The sequence below is a fragment of the Babylonia areolata genome, chromosome 5 (assembly GCF_041734735.1).
Source record: "Babylonia areolata isolate BAREFJ2019XMU chromosome 5, ASM4173473v1, whole genome shotgun sequence".
NCBI lineage: Eukaryota > Metazoa > Mollusca > Gastropoda > Neogastropoda > Buccinidae > Babylonia > Babylonia areolata.
This window is the reverse complement of record NC_134880.1, coordinates 48,735,537-48,762,080: the sequence shown is the minus strand read 5'-3', so window position 1 is coordinate 48,762,080 and position 26,544 is coordinate 48,735,537. Positions and strand designations below refer to the sequence as shown.

The following is a 26,544-nucleotide window of genomic DNA, read 5'->3' as shown; positions in this document are numbered from 1 at the left end:
GGATGGAGGGGTGGGGGTGGGGGGAAACAAAGACTGCATGATTTTTTTTCTTTGCCTTACCCCCAGTCTATCTTCACACCCCACACAGCCACAACTTGCATGAAGAAAGATTACATAAATATAATTATGTAAAAGAAATCAAGGATCAATTCTGAGGTTTGGCATTTCCTGTTTAACAGCTTCCTGTTTCTGTTGCATACAACCCTTTTCCAACTGACAATCACAGATTTCACAATTGCTGAATGTGACGGATGTGTTTGCATCATTTGATATTTCTTGTTTTAACATTCCGGGTTTCTGGTGGATTTTGGCTTCAAGCAGTGTACCCTGTGTTGTTTTGTATGTATGGTTGATTTTCACTGGCTGAGGTTGTTAAAATTTTGTTAATTACTTCATTAGGGAAGAAGAAAAAAAAACCCATCTATTATATGAATGTCAAGTTGAATACTTGGCTGGTTTTCTGGGCTTCTTCGATGAGCATCTTGCTTTTGTCACTCAGCTCTCTCAGCTGCTGGAAAGTGGCAGTGCTCACCTCGAAGTTCGTCCCAGTGAAGTTGAACGTCAGTCTGATGACGTCATATTGATTTTGACGTCACTAGTAGTTAACTGCTTGGGAGATGCGTTTCCAGGGGAGAGTGTCCAGAGTTCTTGACATGTGGTGGTGTATTATTCTGAAGAACGGTTGTTTCCAATTCAGCTTTTCTCAGTTCTGGGTACCGGAGAGCACTGGGGCTACGTTTGATGTCACTGGTGGCTGACTGATCTTAGGGAACCTCTGGTGTTGCCCTCCTTGTTGCTGATGAAGGCAGTCCGATGTGGAGACGGGTGGTCCGACCCGATGATGTGTATGTGAGATGACGCCGTACAGTAGGCAAATACTAATTGAAATGATTAATCAAGAAGAAGCTGAAGTGATGAGTAAATCGACTGGTGGTGAATTATTATGAATGAGAGACTGTTAAATTATTGTGAAATATGAATCAGAGACTGTCAGAGTAAAGACTACCAAAGTGTGATGAATCTTAACAAATACAAATCGTCGACGAGATATTTATGAATGATAAACTGCAGTTATAATGAACTCTGCGGCTGGAAGCAGGAGTTGATGACAGCCGTTTTGTGTCTTCTTCTTCTTCTGTTGTGTAGCCACAATCAACACGTTGATTATTTTGCCACTTTTTTGGGGGGGGAGGGGGGGGGGGTGGTCCGCAGACCAGTTGCTTGACAAAAAAAAAAAAAAAAAAAATTTTACTCCAATCACATTCACACTCTCCGTCCTGCCCACTACCTGGATCAGAGGGGACGAGAAGTGACAGGCAGGCATCCTGTTGATGGCCCCTGGCACCCCCGCCGCATTCATACCCGACAATTGCTGTAATTTATCCTGTGGTTTTGCCTACTCTTGGAGTTTCGCAGCAGCGAGACTGTCAAGAGTGGCGACCTTGAGGTGAGAGGTGACTCTGCTTTTGAAGCTGCTGGGGGAGTCTGCCTCAACAGTGTTTGCTGGGAGTTCATTCCACTCACGAATGGCACGTGGGAAGAATGAAAAGAGCCGATACTGCTGTTTATGATTCACAAGCCGTTGGAATTGTGTCCGTCGAAAATGAAACTGTAGCACTTACCTAATGCAACTTACCTAATGACATAACGTCGCATGCGATTTGGGTTTTTAGTCAATTGTATTTGATACCGGAAGCGTTGCTATGACCACGTTGTTCAACGACTGTTTTAGCGAAGTTGATTTGAGAATGTTTTAGTTTTGTTATTAAATGTTTTAAACGTTGTCCGGCGTCCGTGTGCTGCTTCATTGGTGACCCCGACGTGAGTAGAATCTAATAGTGACCAGCTAATACCAGCTACGACCACTCGTATACTCACAAACTCATACAAATTACAATCATGTCGATGACAACAGAAGCAATTACACAACTTGCAGACGCCATCCGGCAACATACTTTATCTCAGACAGAAAAATTTCCTCCTCAACCACTTGTGGCAGCTGTCGCCTTCAAAGCACCCCCCTTTTGGACAACCAATGCATCAGCATGGTTTCTTCGTTTGGAAGCTGTTTTTGCTACCCACACACCTCCCATCACGAATGATTTGACAAAATTTCATCATGTGGTACAACTTCTCGACTCAGATACATCCAGGCGTGTACAAGCGGTAATTGAACGCCCCCCAGACACCCAAAAGTATGAAACACTCAAGGCGGCTCTACTCAAAGCTTTTGAATCCACACAACTACAGAAAGATACTGCCCTTCTGCAAATGCAAGGTCTGGGAGACAAACGACCGTCAGAATTATTACAGTACATGCAAACGATGAATTCCAAGCCAGAGACTCTCTTCAGAGCTCTTTTTCTGAATCAACTGCCACCAGAAGTCCGAAAGATTCTTGCCCAGTCTCCAAACGAAGATCTTGAGGTTCTGGCCGAAAAGGCTGACCACATTTTGGAAGTGGATCTTCCAACTCCTGCATTTGTGGCAGCTACATCTAATCGACCACCAAAGAATTATTCTAGCACTGCTGCTTCAAATCCTTTCACTTTGTGCAAGTACCACGCACGATTCGGAACTGAAGCGAGACGCTGCGAAAACAAGGTTGGTGGACGACCCTGTGCAATGGCCCCACAACAACCTAAGTGGAAAAGAGATCAAAAACAGGCTGCTAACATTAGCTCCACCGAATCTCAGGACTTTTCAACAGCTACCTCAGTCAACATTAACACAATCATGGTAGCAGATGTTTTGTCAGGACGCAGTTTTCTGGTTGACACGGGGGCTGAGGAATCTGTTTTCCCTGCAAGTGTCGCAGAACGCAAAAAGACTCGAGGACCCAGTTTGATTGCTGCCAACGGCTCAGCCATTCCTACTTATGGAAAAAGGAATATCCCATTACAATTAGGCCAGGGCGCATCGTTTGTTCAAAAGTTTTGGATCGCAGATGTGACTCAGCCAATCCTAGGCGCAGACTTTTTGCTACCCAAAGACTGGCTATTGATCTTACCAACAGACGTCTGGTGTCCCTGGATGGAGATCTGGTGATTCCTGGACGACTGGCACGCTCGCAAGCAGGAAGAGGCATACACAAGATTCATTCCCGCTACGAAGCAATTGTAGAGGATTTTCCTGAACTCCTAGTACCTTCCTTCACAGAAAACAAGCATGGTGTACTCCACTACATCCCCACTACTGGTTCCCCTGTGCATGCACGTGTACGTCGCCTCGACCATGAGAAATTGACAGCTGCTAAGGCAGAGTTTGATGAAATGGAGCACCTAGGTATCGTCCGCCGTTCATCTTCCCCTTGGTCATCACCACTGCACATGGTGAAGAAAAGCAATGGCTGCTGGCGTCCCTGCGGAGATTATCGTCGACTCAATGATATAACTAGAGATGACTGCTACCCCCTTCCCCACATCCAGGACCTGAATGCCAACCTTGCTAGAAAAATAATTTTTTCCAAAATTGACCTTGTTCGCGGCTACAACCAAATCCCAGTTGCACCACAGGATATTCCAAAAACAGCAGTCATCACCCCATTCGGCCTGTATGAGTTTCTGAAAATGCCGTTCGGTCTGAAAAATGCAGCTCAGGCGTTTCAACGCCTCATGGATGGTGTTTTGAAGGACCTAGATTGCTGTTTTGTGTATCTCGATGACATTCTTGTTGCAAGTGATTCACCCGAACAACATGAGGCCGATCTACGCACCATTTTCAGCCTACTCACCTCCAACGGTTTAGTGGTCAATATCAAGAAATGCGTTTTTGGTCAATCTTCCCTGCATTTCCTTGGACATTTAGTCTCAGCAGCCGGGATTGAACCCCTGCCAGAAAAAGTTAGCGCAATTGTCGATCTTCCCACACCTTCTGATAAGAAAGCTCTTGAACGTTTTCTGGGAATGATGAATTTCTACCACAGATTTCTTCCAGGCATCGCAAAGCGCCTTGCACCTCTGACTGAGGCTCTCAAAGGTAAACCCAAGAAATTCACATGGACACCTGAATGTCAAGCTGCATTCCAGGAGGCCAAATCAGCACTGGCTTCTGTTGTTATGCTTCATCACCCCGACCCACAATCTGAAACAAAACTTTCGGTGGATGCATCAGACACTGCCATGGGAGCCGAACTGTCACAACAGCAGAATGGTGCCTGGAAACCCATTGCATTCTTCTCAAGGAAGCTCACACCAACCCAACAACGTTACTCAACGTTTGACCGTGAACTGTTGGCCATCTACAGTGCAATCCAGCATTTCCGCTACTTCCTGGAGGAAAAACATTTACGGTGCTCACAGACCATAAACCACTAACTCATGCCCTGACAAGCAACACTGACAGATCCCCTCGCCAAGAACGTCAGCTTTGCTACATAGCCGAGTTCACAACTGACATCAGCCACATCAGTGGGTCAGACAACATTGTACCTGATACACTCTCCAGGGCACCTGTGCCTGACCAGGAGCCACTGATTGCTAGCACACCATCAATCCCTGCTGTAGATCTTGCTCAAATGGCAGTGGCACAGCAAACCGATCCCAACATTGCAGACTTACGCTCCAAACCAGGATCTCTACAACTAAAGGACATCACTCTGGATGGCACCCAAATTCTGTGTGATGTTTCTACTGGCCACCCCCGGCCGGTGGTACCTCCAGCATGGACAAAAACTGTATTTAATGTTTTGCACAACCTGTCTCACCCTGGACCCAAACCCACCACCCGCGCTATCTCAGCACGCTACATCTGGCCCGGACTCAAAAAGGATGTGAAGAACATGGTCAGGGCTTGTCATGAATGTCAGGCTAGCAAAATTGGGCCGCCATACCAAAACTCCGCTGTCCTCTTTTGACCCCCCTGATAGACGCTTTGGTGACATACACGTGGACCTTGTGGGACCCCTCCCTTCATCAGAAGACTGCAATTATCTGCTTACCATCGTGGACAGATTCACAAGATGGCCAGAAGCTATCCCTCTCCCCAACGCAGAAGCTGTTACCTGTGCCAAAGCCTTATTGCGTACTTGGATCGCGCGATTCGGGGTCCCAAACACAATTACTTCAGACCAAGGCTGTCAGTTCACCAGTGCGCTGTGGCGAGAGCTGAATATGGTGCTTGGAATTAAACCCCAAACTATCACAGCATACCACCCCCAGGCCAACGGCATGGTGGAAAGGTTTCATCGCAGCCTCAAAGCTGCTCTCAAAGCTCGCCTCAATGGACCATGCTGGATGGATGAACTACCGATCGTGATGCTTGGCATCCGGACAACGTGGAAAGAAGATCTTGATGCTGCTCCTGTTCTCTTCACTTATGGCACAAACCTCCGAGTGCCTGGCGATTTCCTTCCACCCCCATGTGCAGACAAAGTGTTCCCTTCCAGTACTTTCGTCCAAGAACTGCAAGAAAAACTTAGAAAACTTTCCCCTTCCCCCCCTTCCCACCATGGATCATCAGCGTCGTACATTCCCAAAAACTTGCAGTCAGCGGATCAGGTGTACCTTCGACATGACGCACACAAGGGCCCATTAGTGAGACCTTACGATGGACCTTTCCCTGTATTGACCCGTGCTGAAAAACACTTTGACATTTTCAAAGATGGAAAGGCTGTTCGCGTGTCACTGGATCGACTCAAGCCTGCTTATTCCCCACAAACTTTTCCCAAAACCAATCAGGATTCCTGTGTGTCTGAACCACAGGACCCTCATGCTCCTCAGGAAGATCACACTGCCAAAACGGGTGATGCTGCCGGATCTGATCGCGCTACCAGATCTGATGATGCACAAGGCAACATTCCAGCACCTACCCAGTATCCTTTGTCAGATGCTCCAGCACCACAAGTTACAACTCGCACAGGAAGACTGGTGCAGAAGCCAAAGAAATATCGAACATTTTACCGACTCAGCCGAGTCTGAACATTACAACATAGAACAGGTCGAACAGACATTTTCTTGTTCCCCTTATTAATGATACCTCAAAGACTCAACCAAGCTTATACTTTCCAAATGATATTGGACAGTTGTTAGCGAGTCTATCCATTATATTACTTGTTTTATTTTGGTACGTTTGCATTCAACGCAGTGCGCCGTTCTGGGGGGAGCCCTGTAGCACTTACCTAATGCGACTTACCTAATGACATAACGTCGCATGCGATTTGGGTTTTTAGTCAATTGTATTTGATACCGGAAGCGTTGCTATGACCACGTTGTTCAACGACTGTTTTAGCGAAGTTGATTTGAGAATGTTTTAGTTTTGTTATTAAATGTTTTAAACGTTGTCCGGCGTCCGTGTGCTGCTTCAAAACTATGAGCTCCAAGATCAACTGAAAGGGGATTCAGAATATCTTTTTTTAAGAAGTTGACCTCTTCTTTCTTCAAGACTGTGTAGGAACGCATGAAAGAGAGTGAAACTACCAACTGAATGTAAACTACTAAATTAACATACTGGATTTACCTTATTCAGGATTTGTGATTATTACTTGTGAAACGGTTTCTATATATATGTCATTGGTCTTTGCTCTTCAGTTTCTAGTGTCTGGTCTATTGTTTTGTTTACGGAGTGTTTCTGGTGACTGGATGCAAGATTGTGTGTGATAAAGGGAGAGAATAACTTAGAACACGCACAGAAATACACACACACACATAACTTTCAGTGTCTGTCTATATTTCTGTAGTGACACACGACAAATGGTCCCGCAGTGACCTGTAACCCGGAAGCAATATCAGGGGTCATAACCCGACCAATCTGGTAGAGGGCGCCTTTTATGGAGAGCCGTTGCGAAGAAATGAGGACAGGAAGCAGACGACTGAGGAGCGAATCCGAAGACTAAGAAGTACGTATCAGACCGGTAACGACATACGGTAACGGAACATAAACGTCTGTGGGCGCCCTATCCACGCCACCATCTGGGTCGGAAGACCTTGCCTGTGCCAAGCGAGCAAGAAGGGATGTTTACGTAGTTGTAGGGAACGAGCTTGCACTGAGTCTGGTAAGTAACAGTTGACTGTGCAGAGAGAGTGTCTTAATAATATTTTTAGAAGTACGATTGTGTGTACACCTGTGTGGACTTAGAGTGTGTCCGGAAATTACACAAAACACTTCAGTGATAAAGGGAGACAATAACTTAGAACACGCACAGAAATACACACACACATAACTTTCAGTGTCTGTATATTTCTAACATCATCATAAACACTGTCCGTGACACTGAATCTGTTGCAATGACTATATTTTCTTATCACAAATTCCTTACCACCATTCTTTTATTGTCTTTTTTTTTCATCTTGGCTTTTTTTTCATATTTCTTGCTCAGCTGATGGCCACTTCGGACAGGAATGACCTTACCAAATTGGAAAGAAATTTCAACGGACTGGTATTCACTCACAGATGACAAATACCTTCCACACACATTCACATGCTGAAGCACCCTTTCTCACCTGCCGGTTTTACCTGTCCTTGCAGACTCTGGAGCACTCACCACCAAAACTGCTGCATCCTGCATGCTGGTGACTGGGCCAGAGATCCATCCAGAGCTGACACCTCCCCTTAAACTGATCCATACACACTGCATCAACGCCAAGAGATGGGACACACTGAGTGTATATCTTCTCCTCAGCAAACAGGGCACAGAGAAGACATCTAGAGAACAGAATAAAAAACAATCTCAAGTCTTGAGCCAAAAAAACAACAAAACATCTGAAATCTGCCGAGTCAGATGTCATTTGTCTGACCAAAAAAACAACAAAACACCTGAAATCTGCCGAGTCAGATGTCATTTGTCTGACCTTAGAGAGAGAATATGTGTGTGTGTGTGTGTGTGTGCGCGCGCGCGCGCGCGCGCGAACATGTGAGAGTGATGATGAGACTAAGATGCAGACTATTTAGATAGATCTAAATATTATTTTGATTTTCCCCATGAAAACAAATGGATCAAAGAAAGAAAAAAATCTATACAAACTGAGCTCTGTGTGTGTGCGTTTGTGGGCGCAGGCCTGTTCAGTGGTACATATGATATATGCGTGTTTGAGCGGATTAGCAGTCAATGGATGACAAATGGAGTGAAATGCAGGGATGTGAGAGGGACTGAATAAAAAAAAGTATCGTTTTTAATTTAAAGCCGTTTGTTTGTTGTTTTTAATTCAAAGCGCGCTAGACTTCATCAAAACGACTCAGAATGGACTCAAAGCTGGATCTAGATCTAAGTAACAAATAATGATGTTGGGCACAAGTGATTCCATCAACACAGAACAGATTAGAAACGGGCCCTACACTATCTGGGCGGATGAAAATAGTATGCCATGCAGAGATTTCTGGAATTGCCTTTGAGGCTTTTCTGTGATAGTCGCACCCAACTGACAGACGCTTTTTTTTCTCTCCCGAAAATGGAATGGAAATAGCGAGATCGAATGTAGTTGTGTTCTTTAACTCTTAGTCTTATAAGAGATAGACATAACAGGCAGAGTGACTGTGAAATTGAGTAACAAATATGCAGACATTCAATGATTCATACAACTTCGCATCCTAACAAAAGAAATAACTGCCAGTTTCGCTCCTCCTTGCACATCTGACGATGTCCGACCGATGTGATGAATTAATTTAAATTTGCGAATTTATAGATCCAAATCAACTATTTTTCTTTTGTCTGATTATACAGTTTCTTTTCTTTACAGCTTTCAAACCAAAAAGACCACAATTTCATCACAGCACTAACACGCGTCTAAGTTGTACTCACTAATAAGTTATCCAGTCGAGAAAGCTGGGTGAAGGCTCGTAATGATAAATCTACTTTACAACATCGAGTGAGTAAAATATGACAAACAAAAAAGATGTCTGCCCAGGTCTGCCTTCAACCCAACGTGACCTGATCACGTGCTTGATATTCCCGCGTTACATTGCAAGGGCCAGTTTCACCAGGCTGCACCGGCTAAATTAGTTGATACCCGATCCATGAAACACCATAAGCTCTACATTCAGTTATCATATCATACTATATCTTGGCTGTTATTCAATTTCATTAAATGGCCATCGAAAATATCACCAAAGAAAATAAATGAATGAATACCATCTATTCTTAACATGCAGCTTCTGTTCAAACGTGTGTGTGTGTGCGCGCGCGCGCGCAAGTTCTTGTATTGATAGGCACGTGTATGTATCCTACATTCTACTGTATTTGTGTATGATTTTCGATTTATGTTTGTACTTTTTTATGTACTATTCCTCCCAGTATTCCTTGTGACCCCGGTACACTTGGCAATAAAGATTTATTCTATTATTCTGTTCTGTTCTGGTGATGGTTCTGTTTGCACCGCTTCCTAACCCCCTTACCTCCCATAGTTCCACTTTCCTCCTGCTGGCTTTCTCTGAAGGAAGACTGCAGGTGAAGAGAGCTAAGTCGTAGTCACTCTTTATGTGCGCGGCTTACAAAAGGAAATTCTATATGTTCAACCAGTCACCCTCGTTTTCTTCTTGTCTTTAAAAAAAAAAAAAAAAAAAAAAAAAAAAAAAAAAAGAAAGAAAGAAATTTTTTTATTATTTTGTCTTATGGTTTTTGTTTGTTTGTTTGTTTTTTCCTTTGTGGTATCTTTTGTCTTTTCTTTTTTTTCTGTTGCTCCATTTTGTTTCTATTTCATTTTTTTTCTTTTGGTCTAGTTCTCTGAGACTGACAATTCTATCATTTATTTCTTTCGTTCTTTCTTTCTTTCATTCTTTGTCTTATTTTCTCTCTTCATTCCAACACACCCCGGCTGTTTTCTTTCTCTCTTTCTTTCTACTTTAATAGCATTCAAAGTTTGTGAATGTGTGAATGTAGAATCAAACAGCGATTTTGGAAGGATGATCACAACCGCTGCTATTGTCTGGTGGGGAATTTTGACACGCCGGACACTCTGAAGTTAGTCTAAGGGAAATAAGCAAATTTTACAAACGCTGCACCTGGATGGCCTCCCTTCTAAAGGACGTTTTTGATGTAGCAATAATGACCAGTGGATCGTTCAACGTGAATTGTTCCTTAATTCGTGAAATAAAAGAGTTAGTTATATAGCTGCTACATGAGAGATAGAGACAGAGCTCAGGAAAAAGGTAAATAAGTGGCCACAGGTTCACGCAAAATGGATCAGTAGAGCCGTTTAACTTATTCAGCCCTGAGCCCGAGTACTGCACTAGTGTCCAAATTCGTTTTATTCTAATGGAGTACACGTTCCTTCATATGCACAAACAACAGAACTTGCTTCTACAGTATTTCTGACCGTGTCTCCACGTGTCAATTTTGGAGGAAAATCCGGTCGATTTCAGAATATTCTCTTCGTTTTTCTGCATCAAAATGGCAGAAGAAAATGTCGAGACTGCAAACTCCCCAGAGGTGAATGGGGGTTAAAGCTGTGAAAACTGAGCATTCCGGTTTCCCAAGACATCTGTCGTTAACTTAGCTCCATCGGAAAACAACTTTCATGCCCCACTGCATGTACTGAGCCGTGCGACGGACAGGGACAAGAGTCACACAGGCTGATGAGCCAAACATTAATTGGATGTTTTTGTTTTCTTCTGTTTCTTCTTCAGTGAAAATGGAATCGAGTCTGTTCTGATTTCCATGCTTGTTTCATTTTTTCATGGATGCCACAAGTTAACTGTGAGACTCGACCTGCCTTGCTGAAGCTGCTGATTTCAGAAACCGAAAATTTATATTTTTAGTTTCTGCATTTATCGTGAGGAAAGTTTACCCGGTGAGGGTTGTAAAAGTAACCCAGAGGTTTTAGAACAGGGGATTTTTTTCTCTCTATTCTTTCCCATTTTTTTTTTTTTTTTAAACATCATTTCCGATATCCCCATAAGCGTTCAAATGCACGATTTTATAAGTATTCCTCACACAACCACAACCACCACCACCACAGCAACATAAACCACTCTAAAAGCAAACAATACACAACAACAATGACGAAGAAACAAACAACAATTAAAAATATACCTTGGATAGCTTGCTCACACAGCAACCACAGTTTCGGATTGCCCTCCACTTGTAAGTTTGTGGTGAAGTTGGTGTGAAATTGTTCGGTGTCGACAGATTGATGGCTGACTGCCCAAGGGCAGTCTACTCCATTAAACCGAACCATTCACCCAGCGATTATTGTCTTCCGATGGGGGCTTAGTAATGGTGACTTGCGTATATTGCCTCGGGACAGAACAGAACATACAATAATGAACACTGTTTTATTTTCTGGATTGTCTCGACAGCAGTGCAGAGTCTCCACTGGTGAGTGGCTTTATGGTAACCAAACATGGATATTCGGGATGAGCAGCATGAGGGTAATCCCACTGAAACGACACAAGAGATGGCACAGCAGAAAAGAAAAGTAGAAATGTTGCGAAATTTTTATTGTCCTCTTCCAATTTCGCGATCGCAGAATTAGTGTAAGAGGCCTGTGTCAAACTCTCTCTCTCTCTCTCTCTCACACACACACACGCGCGCGCGCGCACGCACACACGCACGCTCGCACGTAAGTTGTCACGGTCGCCTGCACAACCACACGACGCAATCAACACTGTCCAGTGCAGGAGGTGTTGAAGAGTTCATCCCACAGTAGATGGATTATCTGCTGCCAGACAGATACCACAGGACAGAACCAACGTTCATTGGCTACTGTTCAACGCCTTCTTCACCAACACCCAACGTCCTGATTGGCTTAGAAAAAACACACACTCACAAAAGAAGAATTCAATTGGTTGCATCTTAGTACGTGCAAACGACAATATGCAAAACACATTGGTAGGGCCTGATATATTCTGCGGTTGGTGGCGGAATTTCAGTGCACGCAGTTCGCTGTTCTGTGTTTCGATTTTGTCATTTGTTCGTTGCTTTCTGAACGTCGCTATACAGTATGCATGCTAGACACTCAGTGAACGACTCAGAGAAGCTGACAGGCGGTGGGAATCCATGGACAGGGGAGGGTCTCAACAAACGTTCTCTACATTCGGCAGAGAAAGGGGAGTGTCAATCTGTGCGTTCTCTCAACTCAGGAGAGAAAGGGGAATATCACTCCATGCATTTTCTAAACTCAGCAGAGAAAGGGGAATGTCATTCTGTGCGTTCTCTAAACTCGGCAGAGAAAGGGGAATGTCACTCCATGCGTTCTCTAACTTCGGCAGAAAAAGGGGAATGTCACTCCATGCGTTCTTTGAACTCAGCAGAGAAAGGGGAATGTCACTCTGGGCGTTCTCTGAACTCGGGAGGGAAAAGGGGGTGTCGCATCAAGCGACCTCTTAACTGCTTCATGATCTTTTCTCAAAAGAGAAGACGCGAGTTGTCGGCTGAGTGTCCCGGGCTGCACAACACCCACATCTCGGTCCTGCTGGGGGCGGAGTGGGCTGAGCTGAGTGCCTCCCACAAGGCTCTGTTCGTGGAACAAGCCCAGGAGCTGAAAGGTATTCATTTTCTTGTTTTCTGGTTTCTTGTGTGGTTTTGAGTGCTCTGTATCGACGCTCGGCTTATGTCAGATTTTATTGACATAAACTTATAGATTGGCCAGCAGGAAAATAACTATGATCAATGGTTTTTCCACTGTGATGGGAATTCATTTACGGCTTAGTCTTTTGTAGACAATAATTCTCAAACTAGGGGGCAAGAATGCATTGGCTCTTAGTGCTGCAGCCTTCCGTACCAAGGAATTTATTTTGGCTTCACGACAATAGAAATGAGCATGATTGTTACGAGTAATCTCTAAACAGATTTACATTTTAATGTCAAATTCAACAATAGTTTAACAATAACGAAAGACCAACATAATCACCCTCACCAAAAGACGGAAGCATGTAAGGGGGACAAAAAAGATAGAAAATAATAAAGAAGGAAAACATGAACATCTTCAGAAGTCCAAAATTTATACACTAGGTTTTGTTTCCAATCTTTTGGCAAATACTGAAACCGGAATTCAAGCAACAGACTCAGTTTGTTTTTTCATTTATGTCTTGATTTATCTATTGATAATTGTCCAACCTCACATGCATGGCAGGTCAGCTCTGCCAGAATTGTCCAGAGCACTGTCAAAGTAGGGTAGCCTTGAGGCCACTCACCAAACAAAACACCAGCGCTGCTGCTGACTCTCATCCGAGATAAATAAAAAAACAAAAACAAAACAAAACAAAAAAGCAGGCAGCTTTTTGTCAGTTTTTGATGAAGCAAATAATGGAACTTTTAAGTGATCTTTTTTTTTACCCCGCTTTAAAAAAAAAAAAAAAATTTTTTTTTTTTTTATTTTTTTACCTAGGTCTGTGGGGTTGTGTAATTAAGTTTTATAATTATTGTCACGAGTGAGAAGAACAAAAGGGCTGCAGCTCCCTCGTTCACTCGTATGTACAAGTGGGCATGACCGTTTTTATCCTGCCCCGCAGGCAGCTATGCTCCGTTTTCGGGGGTGTTCAGTTTTAATATGAACGCTGCTGAGTGTGGGGTGTGTGGCAGAGCACCATCGGCTGAAGCACCCGAACTACAGGTACGCACCACGCAGCAAGGTGAGCCGAGCGAGGGCGAGGAGGAGGGGCGGGACCACCTCTTCAAGCAGATACGTCTCTGCCGTTCAGCAGGTGGGAGTGTGTCCGTCAGTCATTTGAACTAGATTCACCATGTGTGTGTGTGCGTGTGTGTGTCTCTTTGATTTTTGCTGGTGGGCATTTTATTTTATTTTAAGTGAGCCTAAAGAGAATTTTCTGTTTTGGGTTGAAGCAGATAATAATGTATTTTGAATTGAATTGAAATGAAAAGGTTAGACTAGCTACTGTAGATTCAGATTAAAAAGTTTAGACTTGCACGGTAGATTGTGATTAAAAAAGTTTGGACTTGATTCTGATAAAAATTAAAAAATAAAAAATAAAAAAGTAAGCCTTGCACCGCAGATTCTGATTAAAAAAGTTAGACTTGCCCTGTAGATTCTGATTAAAAATTTAGGTTCGACTTGCATTGTAGATTCCGATTTAAAAGGTATGACTTGCATTGTAGATTCTGACTGACCGAAGCTACAACTGTCTGACACTTGAGGAAGAGTGTCACACATTTGACCTTCACTGTGCAGCCCCACAGGAAGCGAAGGGCCAGCGGTTGTGACGTGCAGTCTGTGGACATGCTAATGGCGGCCAAAGTGGCGTATTTCTGGCACCGGGACCTGGGGCAGGGCGGCAGTGTGGAGAGGGTGCTGCCTGAGGCCGTGCTGGAGGAGGTACTCTGTGTGTGTGTGTGTGTGTGTGTGTGTGTGTGAGAGAGAGAGAGAGAGAGAGAGAGAGAGAGAGAGAGAGAGAGAGAGTTTTTTGTCCAAGCATCCACTGATTAGTTAACAGTGGGGGTATTCCCTGGGTTCACGTTCGTCACCATGACTGGCTGGTGGACTCTTCCAAGCTGTTTTTCGTTTCGGGTTGCACGGGTTCGACAGTGGTGGAGTTATCGTTCTTAATATTGCCCTGTTCCGTCGGCTGGGAAATAAACACTACTACTACTAGAATAATGATGATGATGATGATGATTATGATGATGATAATAATCATGATGATATTGAAAATTATTATATTTGATGTAGATCACGGTTATAAATGTGTTTTTTTTGTATTATTTATTGGTAGTTTTGTTGTTTCTGTTTGTTGTTGTTGTTGTTTACGTAATTTGATTAAATTTTGACGATCAGTTGAATTTATACTTATCTATCGCTCCCTTGACAGTCTTCTTATTCTTCATGTTATTAATATTATTATCATTTCTTGTTCTTCTCGTCATAATAATAATCATCATCATCACCGTTGTTGTTGCCGCTGTTGTTAATTCTAGTTTATTCCGTTCATTGTCTGTCAAGCCTGTAGTAGTTTCTGTTCTGGACGCCGCGGGCCACAGTTCGCTGTGTCCAACATTCCTGTCTAGTTTGTTGCAGGTGAGTCGCCTGCAGTGTCTGGGTCCCTTCTGACGTGGAGGAGACCTCCCGTACAGTTACTCTCCACACACAGAGAGAGAGAGAGAGAGAGAGAGGTAGAGGTAGAGGGAGAAACGAAACGAAGCGAAATGCAACGAAACGAATTTTTGTTTTAAATTTCATCACGAGGGTAGTGAAGAGTACTTGAGTAAGCATAGTAGCTTTGAAAAAAACAATTTATCCAGCCCGAGAGGGAGAGAGAGAGAGGGTGTTGGGGGGTGGGGGGAGTGGTGGGAAGGGAAGAGTGTGGAGTCGTGCAGACAGCGGTGGTAGAAACAGTAACGGGGGAGGGGGAGGCGGAGGAGAATTCGGACTTTTTGTTTCACAGCCTGTATTGCAAGGAGCATTCGAGGGTGAACTGGTTATGTACCTGTACACGCGCAGATCGAACTTAGTAGGGATACGTAATAAACTAAAGAAAAGAAGAAGACAGTGTCCGAGATGGGAATGGAATGGGGGCGTGGGCGGTGGTGGTGGTGGTGGTGAACACTGGACGAAATGCTGAAGGGGGACAGGTGGAGAAGGGGGATGAAAGTTTTGAAGTCAGGGGCTGGGGGGAAAGGGGGAAAGGGGGGGGGTGGTGGTGGGGGGCGCGGGGATGGCGGTTAAGTCTTGATTTTCAACGGAGTGTAAACCTGTTGTTTAACTGTGCAGGTTGAGGTGGACAGGGGAGGAAAATCGGAATTGGGGGAAGGGGAGGGGGCAGGGAGGTGGGGGGGGGGGGGGAAGCGGAAAGGTGTTTGTGGTTGAGGGGGGATGGGGGGGTGGGGTGGAGTGCGGGGGAATGGGGGAGGGGGGGCAGTGTCCAGTCTTGATTTTCAAAGGAGTGTAAACCTGTTCTTGGGCTGTGCACGTTGTAGCTTTCAAGAAGTAAAGCTTTGAAAAGAAATCTGAAAACGTGTTTCAATCATTGAAAGAGCAAGAATGTGAGCGTGCTGAGATTTGATAAAACTGATAATGATGATTTTTTTTTTCTTTTTTCTTTTTTGAAAGATAGTGTCTGTTATTCGGTTTAATGAGCATACTTAACGTATTCAAAAATATAATCATAATTATATGATCTCGACATGTCTGCAAATATACATGCACACACGCACTCATAGCGTACATAGCCCCCTACCCACCTCCACCCCACCCCACATACACAAAGAGCTGACGCTATTCTCTTCATACAATGCACGGTCATGTGTGCAAAAATTGACATCACATTATAATTTGCCTACCAGTGAGTCTGGCTTTATTTTCCAAAAATAGTCCTTGCAAAATGACTTTTTACATATGACACGATAAATGGTCTTCAAACATAAAAAAAAAGACTATCAGGCGAACTGTATTCTATTGTGACACTTCTGCAAGGTAGCTTCACACACACGCCCACACGCATTCGCGCACGCACGCACGGACACAGACACACACACACACACTGAGTGTTTAATCCAAACCAAATCAAATCAAAACCACACACGCAACAGAAATACCCGACATGAAAGAAACTATGAATAACAAAAATAACTTGATATGAAAAATAATCATTATGTCGCACAAATAATAGTAAACATTCACCATCATTCACTCAATTCAATTCATCAAGTTGAACTCAAAAGTACACAAACGAAGAAAAAGCCAGCGTGATGGTATTCTGCCTTTTTACACACAGCGATCCCCATAAAATTACCACTCCATTTTAAGACGAAACGACAGCCCTCCGCCCCTTTCCTGTATCAAAACGAACAAAGAAACTAACAAAACAACGCAATCAGCAACCAACCAATCAACGCCCCCCCTCGCCCCCCCAACCCGCCTAACGCACCTTCTTCCTCCTACCCCTCAAAAAACAAACATACAAACAATCAAAACCGGGAAAAAAAACAACGCGTGATGCCAGTCTGCATTTATATATATATATATATATATATATATATATATATATATATATATATATATATATATATATATATAATAAAGACACTTACCACCTTTCCGAAGACTTTATCACACACACACACACACACACACACGCACACAGACCATGATGTCACACAAACAGCAACAATAAACAAACTATAACAGAACAAAACAAACACGCTCAGGTCCGCAATCTACGTCATGGGGGGTAATGACGCCGGCGCCGCTGCAAGGTTGACGTAACCACCTCCAGAGGTGTTGGAAACCTGACTGGTCCCTCGCGCGAAGACTGGTTTGGCGTAGACATGGTCGTCACCATCACCCCCTTCCATGTTGGCGTACTGGGGCAAGTCTAAAGCCTCGTAGTTGTTTTCTGTGGTGATGACGTCATAGGTAGTCGTGGCGTTATCGGAGACGTTGGGCTGTATGGTGGTGGTGGTGTTGGTGGTGGCGGAGGTGGCAGATAAGGCGTCCGTGTAAGTGAAACTTTCCGTCTTGGTAGCTTCTGGCTTACCTTGCCCTGAGGAGAAAAATAATGTATTGGTTATTTGTTGGACGTTTTTTTGTGTGTTCCTTTCTTTTCTTTCTTTCTTTCTTTTTTCTTCTTCTTTTTTTTTTTTTTTTTTTTTCCTTAATTCCGCTTTTATCTTTTTTTTCTTTATCGGTACTCTTTCATCGTGTGTAGATATTGTGTTATGCTGTGCTGTATTACGCTGTGTTACGCTGAGGTGTGTTGTGTTGTGTTGTGCTGTTGAGTAGTACTATGTGGCATTTCTTGTCACGACGGAATTCACTGGGGGTTAGGGGGTGCACGGGAGGGGTAGTACCTCTAGAGGGGGGTTTTGTCATGCTCTTCCGGGAATGGTCCGTCCTCTATTGGTCCCCACCGGCACCCAGCTCTCACCTATGGGTCCTAGAAGCTGCTACCATGCGGCAGCGCCCAACCCCCAGGCAACGGCTTTGACAGGCTGGCTAAACTAGGTGAGGGTAGCCGACAGGTCTCAAACCCTCGGTGAGTTAGGGCTTGTCTACCCAAGCATGTGAAGACTGGATCCGGCGGACTCTGCGGAAGAAACCTTCATGGTTCAACGGAGAGGAAGGTGTGGAGTACCGAGGGCAGGATGAGGCACATAGGACATCCTGGTCATCCACTGCATCCGTTTCCATCTCCGTACTGTCACTCATGGTTTTTTTGGTGTGTTTTATTTTCTTTGTTGTTGTTTGTTTTTGTTTGTTTGTTTTATCTCTGTCTGTGTGTATGACATCCATTGGCTGATCAAGTTGTTTTTGTTTGTTATTTTTCGGCGACAAAGAGGGACAGCCGTTCTGTTGCCAGGCATTGATTCAACTGGCGCGAAAGGAATGCATGAATTTCACGGATCTCAGTTCATCTCCCATCCTCACCTGAATGAGAAGAACGTGATGCGGTTTGTCTCTTGGTATCCAGTTTTCCTCTTCTTCTGCGATGCCTGGAAAATAACCAAATTAATTGTGCAGTTGCAGGGAGAGACAGATAGGCAGACAGACAGGGAGATTTAAGGACAAGCAGACAGATAGACAGATGGATGGGCGAAAAAGCGGACACAAAGAGCATGAGAAAAAGAGGTTGGAATATTCAGAACACACACACACACACACACACACAAACACACGAACAACACACACACACACACACACACACACACACACACACACACACTACCACCGCCATCATTACCACCCCATCAACTCTCAACACTCCACACACACACACACACACACACACACACACACACACACGCACACACACACATACACACACGAACAACACACACACACACACACACACACACACATACTACCACCACCATCATCACCACCCCATCAACTCTCAACACTCCACACACACACACACACACACACACACACACACACACAGGCTACAAGCTCCTATCACCAAAGTGATACTCATCAAACGAACACAACGAGAACGAGGACGACGAGGACGACCAGCGAGCCCAGCACTGCCCCAACGATCGCGCCCACACTGCTCCCATCATCATCATCATCATCGTTGTCATCATCATCGTCATCATCTTCAATCTCTCCTGTTTCGTTGGTGATGGTGGTGGTGGAAGTGAGGCTGAATGTTGTGGTGGCGGTGGTTTCTGTTCCTGTCGAAGGAAAAATAGTCATAGAATTTTGTGTCAGCTTCTTCTTCTACTTCGTTCGTGGGCTGCAACTCCTACGTTCACTCGTATGAACACGAGTGGACTTTTACGTGTATGGCCATTTCTACCCCTCCATGTAGGCAGCCATACATCGTTTTCGGGTGTGTGCGTGCTGGGTATGTTCTTGTTTCCATAACCCACCGATCGCTGACATGGATTACAGGATCTTTAACGTGCGTATTTGATCTTCTGCTTGTATATATACACGAAGGGGGTTCAGGCACTAGGAGGTCTGCACATATTATGTGGACCTGGGAGATCGTAAAAAATCTCCACTCTTTACCCACCAGGCACCGTTACTGAGATTCGAACCCGGAACCCTCAGATTGACAGTCCAACGCTTTAACCACTCGGTTATTGCGCCCATCTTGTGGAAGCAATCTCATTAGAATGTGGCTGCAAGCTCTTGCGCTATCAAATCTAACACACGCGCACGTACGTGCTCCTGTGTGCGCTCGACCATCCACATGCACGCTGGCATAAACACACTCGCGCACGCCTGCTCGAGAACAGGCGCGCACTTACAGACGCACGCGCGTTAGTAAACACACACACACACACGCGCGCACGCACGCACGCACGCACGCACAAGTACCATTTCTCACACACACACACACACACACACACACACACACACACACACACACACACACCTACTTTTAATGAGATATGACAACTCTGCACCCCTTGCCCCAACTCCCCCCCCCCCACCCCCCCATAGCCCCCCACCCCCTTCCAATCTCCCTCAGCTTGATCCACCATCCTCCTCACCACTCCCACACACTTCCACCCCACCATCACCCCCCACCCAGACATCCAAATGCCCCCTCACCCCTCCAGCACACAGCTGCCCCCCCCCCCTCACCCCCCTCACCCCCACCCTCCCCGCCCCCTCCCTCCTTCACCTTGCTGCAGCACACAGAAGGGGGGCCGATAGCCAGAGACGCAGCCGCGAGGACAGTGGCCAGTGGTGGTGGCACAGGTCGCGCCGTCACTGCACTGTCCGCAACGCGTGCTGCACGTGCTTCCGTACCACCCCTCCACACAGTCTGTTTCCCCCCCCCCGGACAAAAAAAAATTGCCACATTTGGAACACAACGAAGATGATGGTATAACTTTAGGTTGTGTGTGTGTGTGTGTGTGTGTGTGTGTGTGTGTGTGTGTGTAGTTATTTTTTTGATACAATAACTGATACAAGGCAACAACAACAACAACAACAAAACAAACATGAGATTGAAATTAAAGCACCAAGTGCTAGTAGCAAATTCACAGCCCCTTTTTAGTTATTAAAATAAAGAAAAGATTTGTATGTTGAAAGAACAAAATTTTCATATTCTTTATGACCTGAACAGCAAATGATATTTTGCACATGTTGGACAGAAAATACAAAAGGGAAAATGACGTTGGTATAATTATCATCATTATCATTGCACTATTTTTCTTCTTTTGCGCACAAAACGCTTGGCGGAATGATAATATATTTCTTTCTTTATCACGACATTCAAAACAAATGCATCAAACAGACAGTTCCAGAAAACTGAAAATGGGTTAAGTGTACGCACGTGTGTGTGTGTGTGTGTGCGCGCGCGTGCGTGCGTACGTGTGGAGTGCTCACATAACCAGAGAGAGGGAGAGAGAGGCAAAAAGATACATAGACAGATGGGCAGACAGACAGACAGATAGACAGACAAGCGGGATATGGATAAACAGACAGGCGGACGCACAGTCAGGTAAATAGGCACACATACAGACAAACAAATAAACGTGAATGCAGACAGACAAGCAAGCAAACAGGCACATAAACAAACAACCAGACAGATATACAGACTGGCAAACAGGCACATAAACAAACAACCAGACCGACAGGCAAACAGGAACATGAACAGACGTACGCACAGGCTAGACAGATAGACAGGTAAACATGCACACATACAGACGGAAATACAGACAGACAGGCAAACCGACACCTAGACAGACAAACAAACGGACAGACAGACAGACAGACACGTACCCGTGCAGGAGGGCAGTGCGTGGTTGGGTGGACACTGCAGGCAGTGACCAGTGTCCTGGTGACACTGACCCCTCACACAGAGTCCACTGCACTTTCTCTTGCACGTCCTGCCGAACCAGCCGTTCGTGCAGCCTGCCACAGACACCGCCCACAGACGTGTTTCTGAATCAGTCGGGTTTGTGATCATCTGCCTACAGCCTCATGAAACAGCTGTCCATTTCTGGGCACAGAGAGAGGACAAGGGCTCTCAAGGCAATGGCAGAAGCAGCAGAAAAGAGTTCCAGCTGGATCTGGTCTAGGAGGAATGACTCAAACTAGGCGTACGATGGACCAGTGGTTAAAACGTCTGCCAGAAAAGGTGAATCAGTCCTTAAGTGTCGACCACCCTGGAGGCGCAGGTTCGAACCTGCCGAGGACCAGGTTAAAAAAAAAAAAAAAAAAAAAAAAAGGCGGCAATACAAGGGCATCCAGGAGTCATGACCTGGGTGTGGCCCGGTCCCCTTAGAGTGTAAGGAGTTAACGGCCGAAACACTTGACTGAGGGGGGATTCTTCTCTGAAGACCTTGTACTGTCCAGCTCTCCGTAGAGTTTCGTATCACCCAGCACGCTCTGTGCCAACAGCAGTGAGAAAGCTAGGGCGAGGGGTACAGGATCAACGACGCGAATGCGAGTCAGGAAGTGGACTAAATTTATCCTTCCCTCGGCGCGGCAAAGTTCTTCTGAAGGCGACCTAGCCTTGACTCGCGAGAACCAAGCCGCTCTTGCCGCGAGGCGGAAAGAGGAAATATGCACACCTTTCTAGCTACTGCAGTTGTCGTTGTTCTTGATGTTGTTTGTTGTTGTCGTCGTTGTTTAAAAACAAAACAAAACAATTAACTATGTACATCGTAGACAAAATACATATCAGATTCATTTGTGTATTTTGTGCATTGTGGTCAACAAGAATGATGCAATGGCCAAATACGCAATAGTCCACCCCATGACAACTAACGTCCATGACACTAGCTCCCAAAGTGCATAAAGAAAGAAAGGAAAGAAAGAATAAGCAGAAGGAGAAGAAACAACAACAACAACAACAACACTCAAAAGAACGCAATTCGTCACAAGTCAGCGTACTTACTAACCATCACACTCACCCACCCCACACACAATAAACACAGAATCCCTTTTTCTTATTTTGATCAAACTACTTTGCTGTGATTTTGTGAACATCTTTGTTCACCAAACCCTATTAAAAGGGGTCGTGGTCTTTATTTTCTATATATATGTATGTAGGTATATATATATATATATATGAAAAAATATTATATATATATATATATATATATATATATATATATATATATATATATATATATATATATATATAAGGAAAAAAGACCACGAATGGGGTTTGGTTAAACAAAGATATAACAAAGATGTTATATAAATATAACAACTTTGTGAAACAAAAATATAACAAAGATATATATATATATATACTTTTGAATGGGGTTTGGTGAAACAAAGATATAACAAAGAAGTTATATACATATAACATCTTTGTGAAACAAAGATATAACAAAGATGTGTTTTCTCTCTCTCTCTCTCTCTCTCTCTCTCTCTCTCTCTCTCGCTATATATATATATATATATATATATATATATATATATATATATATATATATATATATATATGTGTGTGTAACATCTTTGTGATATCTATGTTTCACCAAACCCCATTCAAAAGGGGTCGTGTTTTTTTGTTTTATATATATATATATATATAATCTGTATTCGTATCATTCACTCACCGTCAGAGCAGTCACCGGTGACGGTGTCACATGTGTTCCTTCCCCCATTACAACGACCACAGCGAGATTGGCACTGGTCCGATCCGTACCAGCCTGGTACACAGCCTGTCAGAATGACCCGCATGTCAACAGGCTATCGGCAAGGACCGGTTTTTTTTTTGTTTTTTTTTTTTATAGAGAGAGAAAACAGACTCACTCTATATCTCTGTCTGTCTCTGTCTCTGTGTCTGCCTGTCTGTCTGTTTGCCTGTCTGTCACTGTCACTTTTGATATTCGCGTTTTACGTTTTCGTATATATTTGAATTCATTTATTTGTTTATTTATTTATTTATTAGGTATTCGCTTTTTACGTTTTCTTACATATTTGAATCTATTTGTTTATTTATTTTCTTACATGAGCTACCATTTTTGGTAAAAAAAAGTCTTCGTCTCCTATTGGCCAAGAACTTGATATAAAACATGACGGGCGCAATAGCCGAGTGGTTAAAGCGTTGGACTGTCAATCTGAGGGTCCCGGGTTCGAATCACGGTGACGGTGCCTGGTGGGTAAAGGGTGGAGATTTTTACGATCTCCCAGGTCAACATATGTGCAGACCTGCTAGTGCCTGAACCCCCTTCGTGTGTATATGCAAGCAGAAGATCAAATACGCACGTTAAAGATCCTGTAATCCATGTCAGCGTTCGGTGGGTTATGGAAACAAGAACATACCTAGCATGCACACCCCCGAAAACGGAGTATGGCTGCCTACATTGCGGGGTAAAAACGGCCATACACGTAAAAGCCCACTCGTGTGGATGCGAGTGAACGCAGAAGAAGAAGATAAAAATATGTCACACAGTCTTTTGTTTAATTCACTCGGATAAAACTTTTGTCCATGTCTTCATGTGTGATATCTCATCCCCCGCCCCCTAGCCCCCCTCCCCTCCCTTTTTCCTCTCTGTTTCCCTGCCTTTCATAGGCGAGGGTAACATATTGATTGATTATTTATTTATTGTCAAAAGCATTTACAGCCATTTTGACAAGGGGGGGGATTACAAAAAAACTAATTAAACAAATACCACGAAACACACACCGCAACAACTGTGTGCAAGAAAAGGATATGGAAAAAAAGAACAACAAGAGCAAACAACATGTGGACCATCCGTGGTCATAATTCACCAGGGTAACGTAGAATGACAGTGTAATAAATAAATAAATAAATAAATAAATAAATAAAGATGATTAAAAAGCTCATGTTTAATCTCGTTTAATAAAACATATGTCTTGTCTTGTCTTGTGACCCTCACTCCCACACTTCTCTCTTTCTCCACCCCCCACGCCCCCTCTCTCTCTCTGGTAATTATTATCGATTTTCTCTCCCACTCACCCCACACTTCAACTTCGCACAGTTCTAAAGGCGTCGGCTCCACCGCCTTGGACACCCTTTTCCTGAAGATCTTGATCCCCCGACCCCTGATGACGTCATGGCACGTGACCACCAGCCTCGGTCTGATCGCCTCATCTCTGGAGAGCGTTTCCGGTCCGTACTGTGCGCATGTCTCTCCGTCCACCGTGATCTCGGTCACGGAATCTTCGGTCCAGACTTGTTCTGCGTGTTGGGGAAAAAAAATAAAATAAAAAATAATATATATATATATATATATATATATATATATATATATATATATATATATATATATATATTGTTTACGTTTTTTGTTTTTTGTTTTGTTTTTTCCAGAAGGCGAAAAACAACCAACAACACAGACAGACGGAAAGAATACAAGAAGTCAGATATGCAAACAGAGGGCCGAAAACAGACCGTCGCACAGGCAGACAGATAGACAGAACTATTGCAAAAGCTGTATTGCTCAAGCTCAGTATTCATAGCTGAGCATCAGCTAAAAACTGATGACAGTCCCCTCTCATTCCCTCAAGTGGATCCCCTCCTTCCCAATCATGCATTCTGTGAACTGATGTCTGAGTGCGAGAAAGTGGTTTGTGGTATATATATATATATATATATATATATATATATATATATATATATATATATATATATATAGTATTTCTCCTTTTTTTGGTCACAAATGATTTCTCTTTGTGAAATTCGGGCTGCTCTCCCCAGGGAGAGCGCGTCGCTACACTACAGCGCCACCCTCCTTCCCCCCCCCCCTCCACCCCCCTTTTTTCTGCGTGCAGTTTTATTTGTTTTTCCTATCAAAGTGGATTTTTCTGCATAATTTTGCCAGGAACAGCCTGTTTTGTTGCCGTGGTTTTTTTGTTTTTTTTTTAACGTGCGCTAAATGCATGCTGTACATGAGACCTCGGTTTATCGTCTCATCCGAATGACTAGCGTCCGGACCACCACTCAAGTGGAAGGGGAGAAAATAATTTTATCGGCGGCTGAGCCATGATTCGAACCAGCGCGCTCAGAACCAGCGCGCTCAGATGTGAAGAAAGTGGGTGAGACTGACAGACAGACAGGTATAGCTGTGAGAGATTGACAGAGGAGACAGTCATTCAGACTGAAAGGGGAGGAGAGAGGCAGAGTGAGAGAGAGTGAGAGAGAGTGAGAGAGTGAGAGAGAGAGAGTGAGTGAGAGTGAGAGAGAGAGTGAGAGTGAGAGAGTGAGTGAGAGAGAGAGAGTGAGAGAGAGTGAAAGTGAGAGAGAGAGAGCGAGTGAGAGAGAGAGAGAGTGAGAGAGAGAGAGAGAGAGAGTTCACATGTTAATGTAAAGCGCGAAAGTGGCCACTGAAACGACGCGAAGATGGGGGCTGAAACACAAAACAAAGTAACAAAACAGACATACTACACACACACACACACGAGATGCACGCTGACACCAAAAAATCCGCATGCCCCCCCCACCCCCCCTGCTCGCCTCTCCCCCGCCCTACTCCCCCGTCAACACCCTCCCCCCCCCCACACGTCCCCATCACACTCACACAACCTACCCGCGTTCCCTCTGTAAACCACCACCCCTCGCACCGCCACTCTTCTCCCCAGATCCACAGACCACCACGGGGTGACGTCATCCACCGGTGATGACGTCATGCGCCTCCTCCTCCTCCTCCTCCTCCTCCTCCTCCTCTTTCTCCTAGTCCTCGTCCCTTCCTGCGTTTCCGATGACGTCAGCGAAGCGTTCTGGGGCGGCAGGGTCAAGGACGTTGTCTGTCGGGTCACAATGCAGTTCTGTCGGCCCACTTCATCAGCGTCTTCCCGGGACACGAACACGGTGCCCGTGTTTCCGTTGACGACGACGGAGGCCGGCCCGGAGATGTCTATCAGAGCGCTGGAGTCGGTCCGTTGTGAAACTGCCGTGTTCTCTGCGGAGGCGGGTTTTTATTTTTATTCATTTATTTATTTTTCAACACTGGCGGTGATGATGGTGGCGAACGATAAAAATAGTGAGAACTACAACCATGGCATTAATAATATCAGCAACTACAGTAGTAGTAGTAGTAGTAGTAGTCGTAGTAGTAATGGCAGTAGTAATAACAATAATAATGATAATGATAGTAGTAATAAATAACAGTAGTAGTAGTAGTAGCAATCATAATGATGATGATACTACAACGACGACAAGAACAATATTAACAGTAATAGTAGTAGCACTAGTAGTATTCATGTTATGATAATAATAATAATGATAATTATAATAATAATGATAATAATTTTGAGAACTACAATGACCACAAGA

The 26,544-nt window shown here is 44.3% G+C and overlaps 2 protein-coding genes across 2 annotated transcripts; one reads left to right on the top strand and one right to left on the bottom strand.

Moving 5' to 3' along the window:
• Positions 1-12,161: 12,161 nt before the first annotated feature.
• On the top strand, positions 12,162-14,936 carry LOC143282303 (transcription factor Sox-17-alpha-like). The gene is made up of 4 exons (XM_076587904.1): positions 12,162-12,417; positions 13,454-13,575; positions 14,061-14,204; positions 14,904-14,936. Exons 1-4 carry the CDS (start codon positions 12,162-12,164, stop codon positions 14,934-14,936), a joined length of 555 nt encoding a protein of 184 aa, XP_076444019.1.
• A 2,105-nt stretch (positions 14,937-17,041) lies between these two features.
• LOC143282302 (uncharacterized) lies at positions 17,042-18,898 on the bottom strand. Its single transcript, XM_076587903.1, has 3 exons — positions 18,813-18,898; positions 18,252-18,316; positions 17,042-17,367 (listed from the first exon to the last, which is right to left on the bottom strand). Exons 1-3 carry the CDS (start codon positions 18,896-18,898, stop codon positions 17,042-17,044), a joined length of 477 nt encoding a protein of 158 aa, XP_076444018.1.
• Between the last annotated feature and the right edge of the window lie 7,646 nt (positions 18,899-26,544).

Excerpts from the sequence above, each read along its gene's own strand:
- LOC143282303 (XM_076587904.1), top strand. The coding sequence starts at position 12,162 with ATGCGTTCTTTGAACTCAGCAGAGAAAGGGGAATGTCACTCTGGGCGT. Across the intron at positions 13,576-14,060 it reads ACGTCTCTGCCGTTCAGCAG|CCCCACAGGAAGCGAAGGGC; the intron begins GTGGGAGTGTGT and ends TTCACTGTGCAG. Across the intron at positions 14,205-14,903 it reads CTGAGGCCGTGCTGGAGGAG|GTGAGTCGCCTGCAGTGTCT; the intron begins GTACTCTGTGTG and ends AGTTTGTTGCAG.
- LOC143282302 (XM_076587903.1), bottom strand. The coding sequence starts at position 18,898 with ATGATGATGATGATGATGGGAGCAGTGTGGGCGCGATCGTTGGGGCAG. Across the intron at positions 18,317-18,812 it reads TCCTCGTCGTCCTCGTTCTC|GCATCGCAGAAGAAGAGGAA; the intron begins GTTGTGTTCGTT and ends GTTATTTTCCAG. Across the intron at positions 17,368-18,251 it reads ATCACGTTCTTCTCATTCAG|GGCAAGGTAAGCCAGAAGCT; the intron begins GTGAGGATGGGA and ends TTTTCTCCTCAG.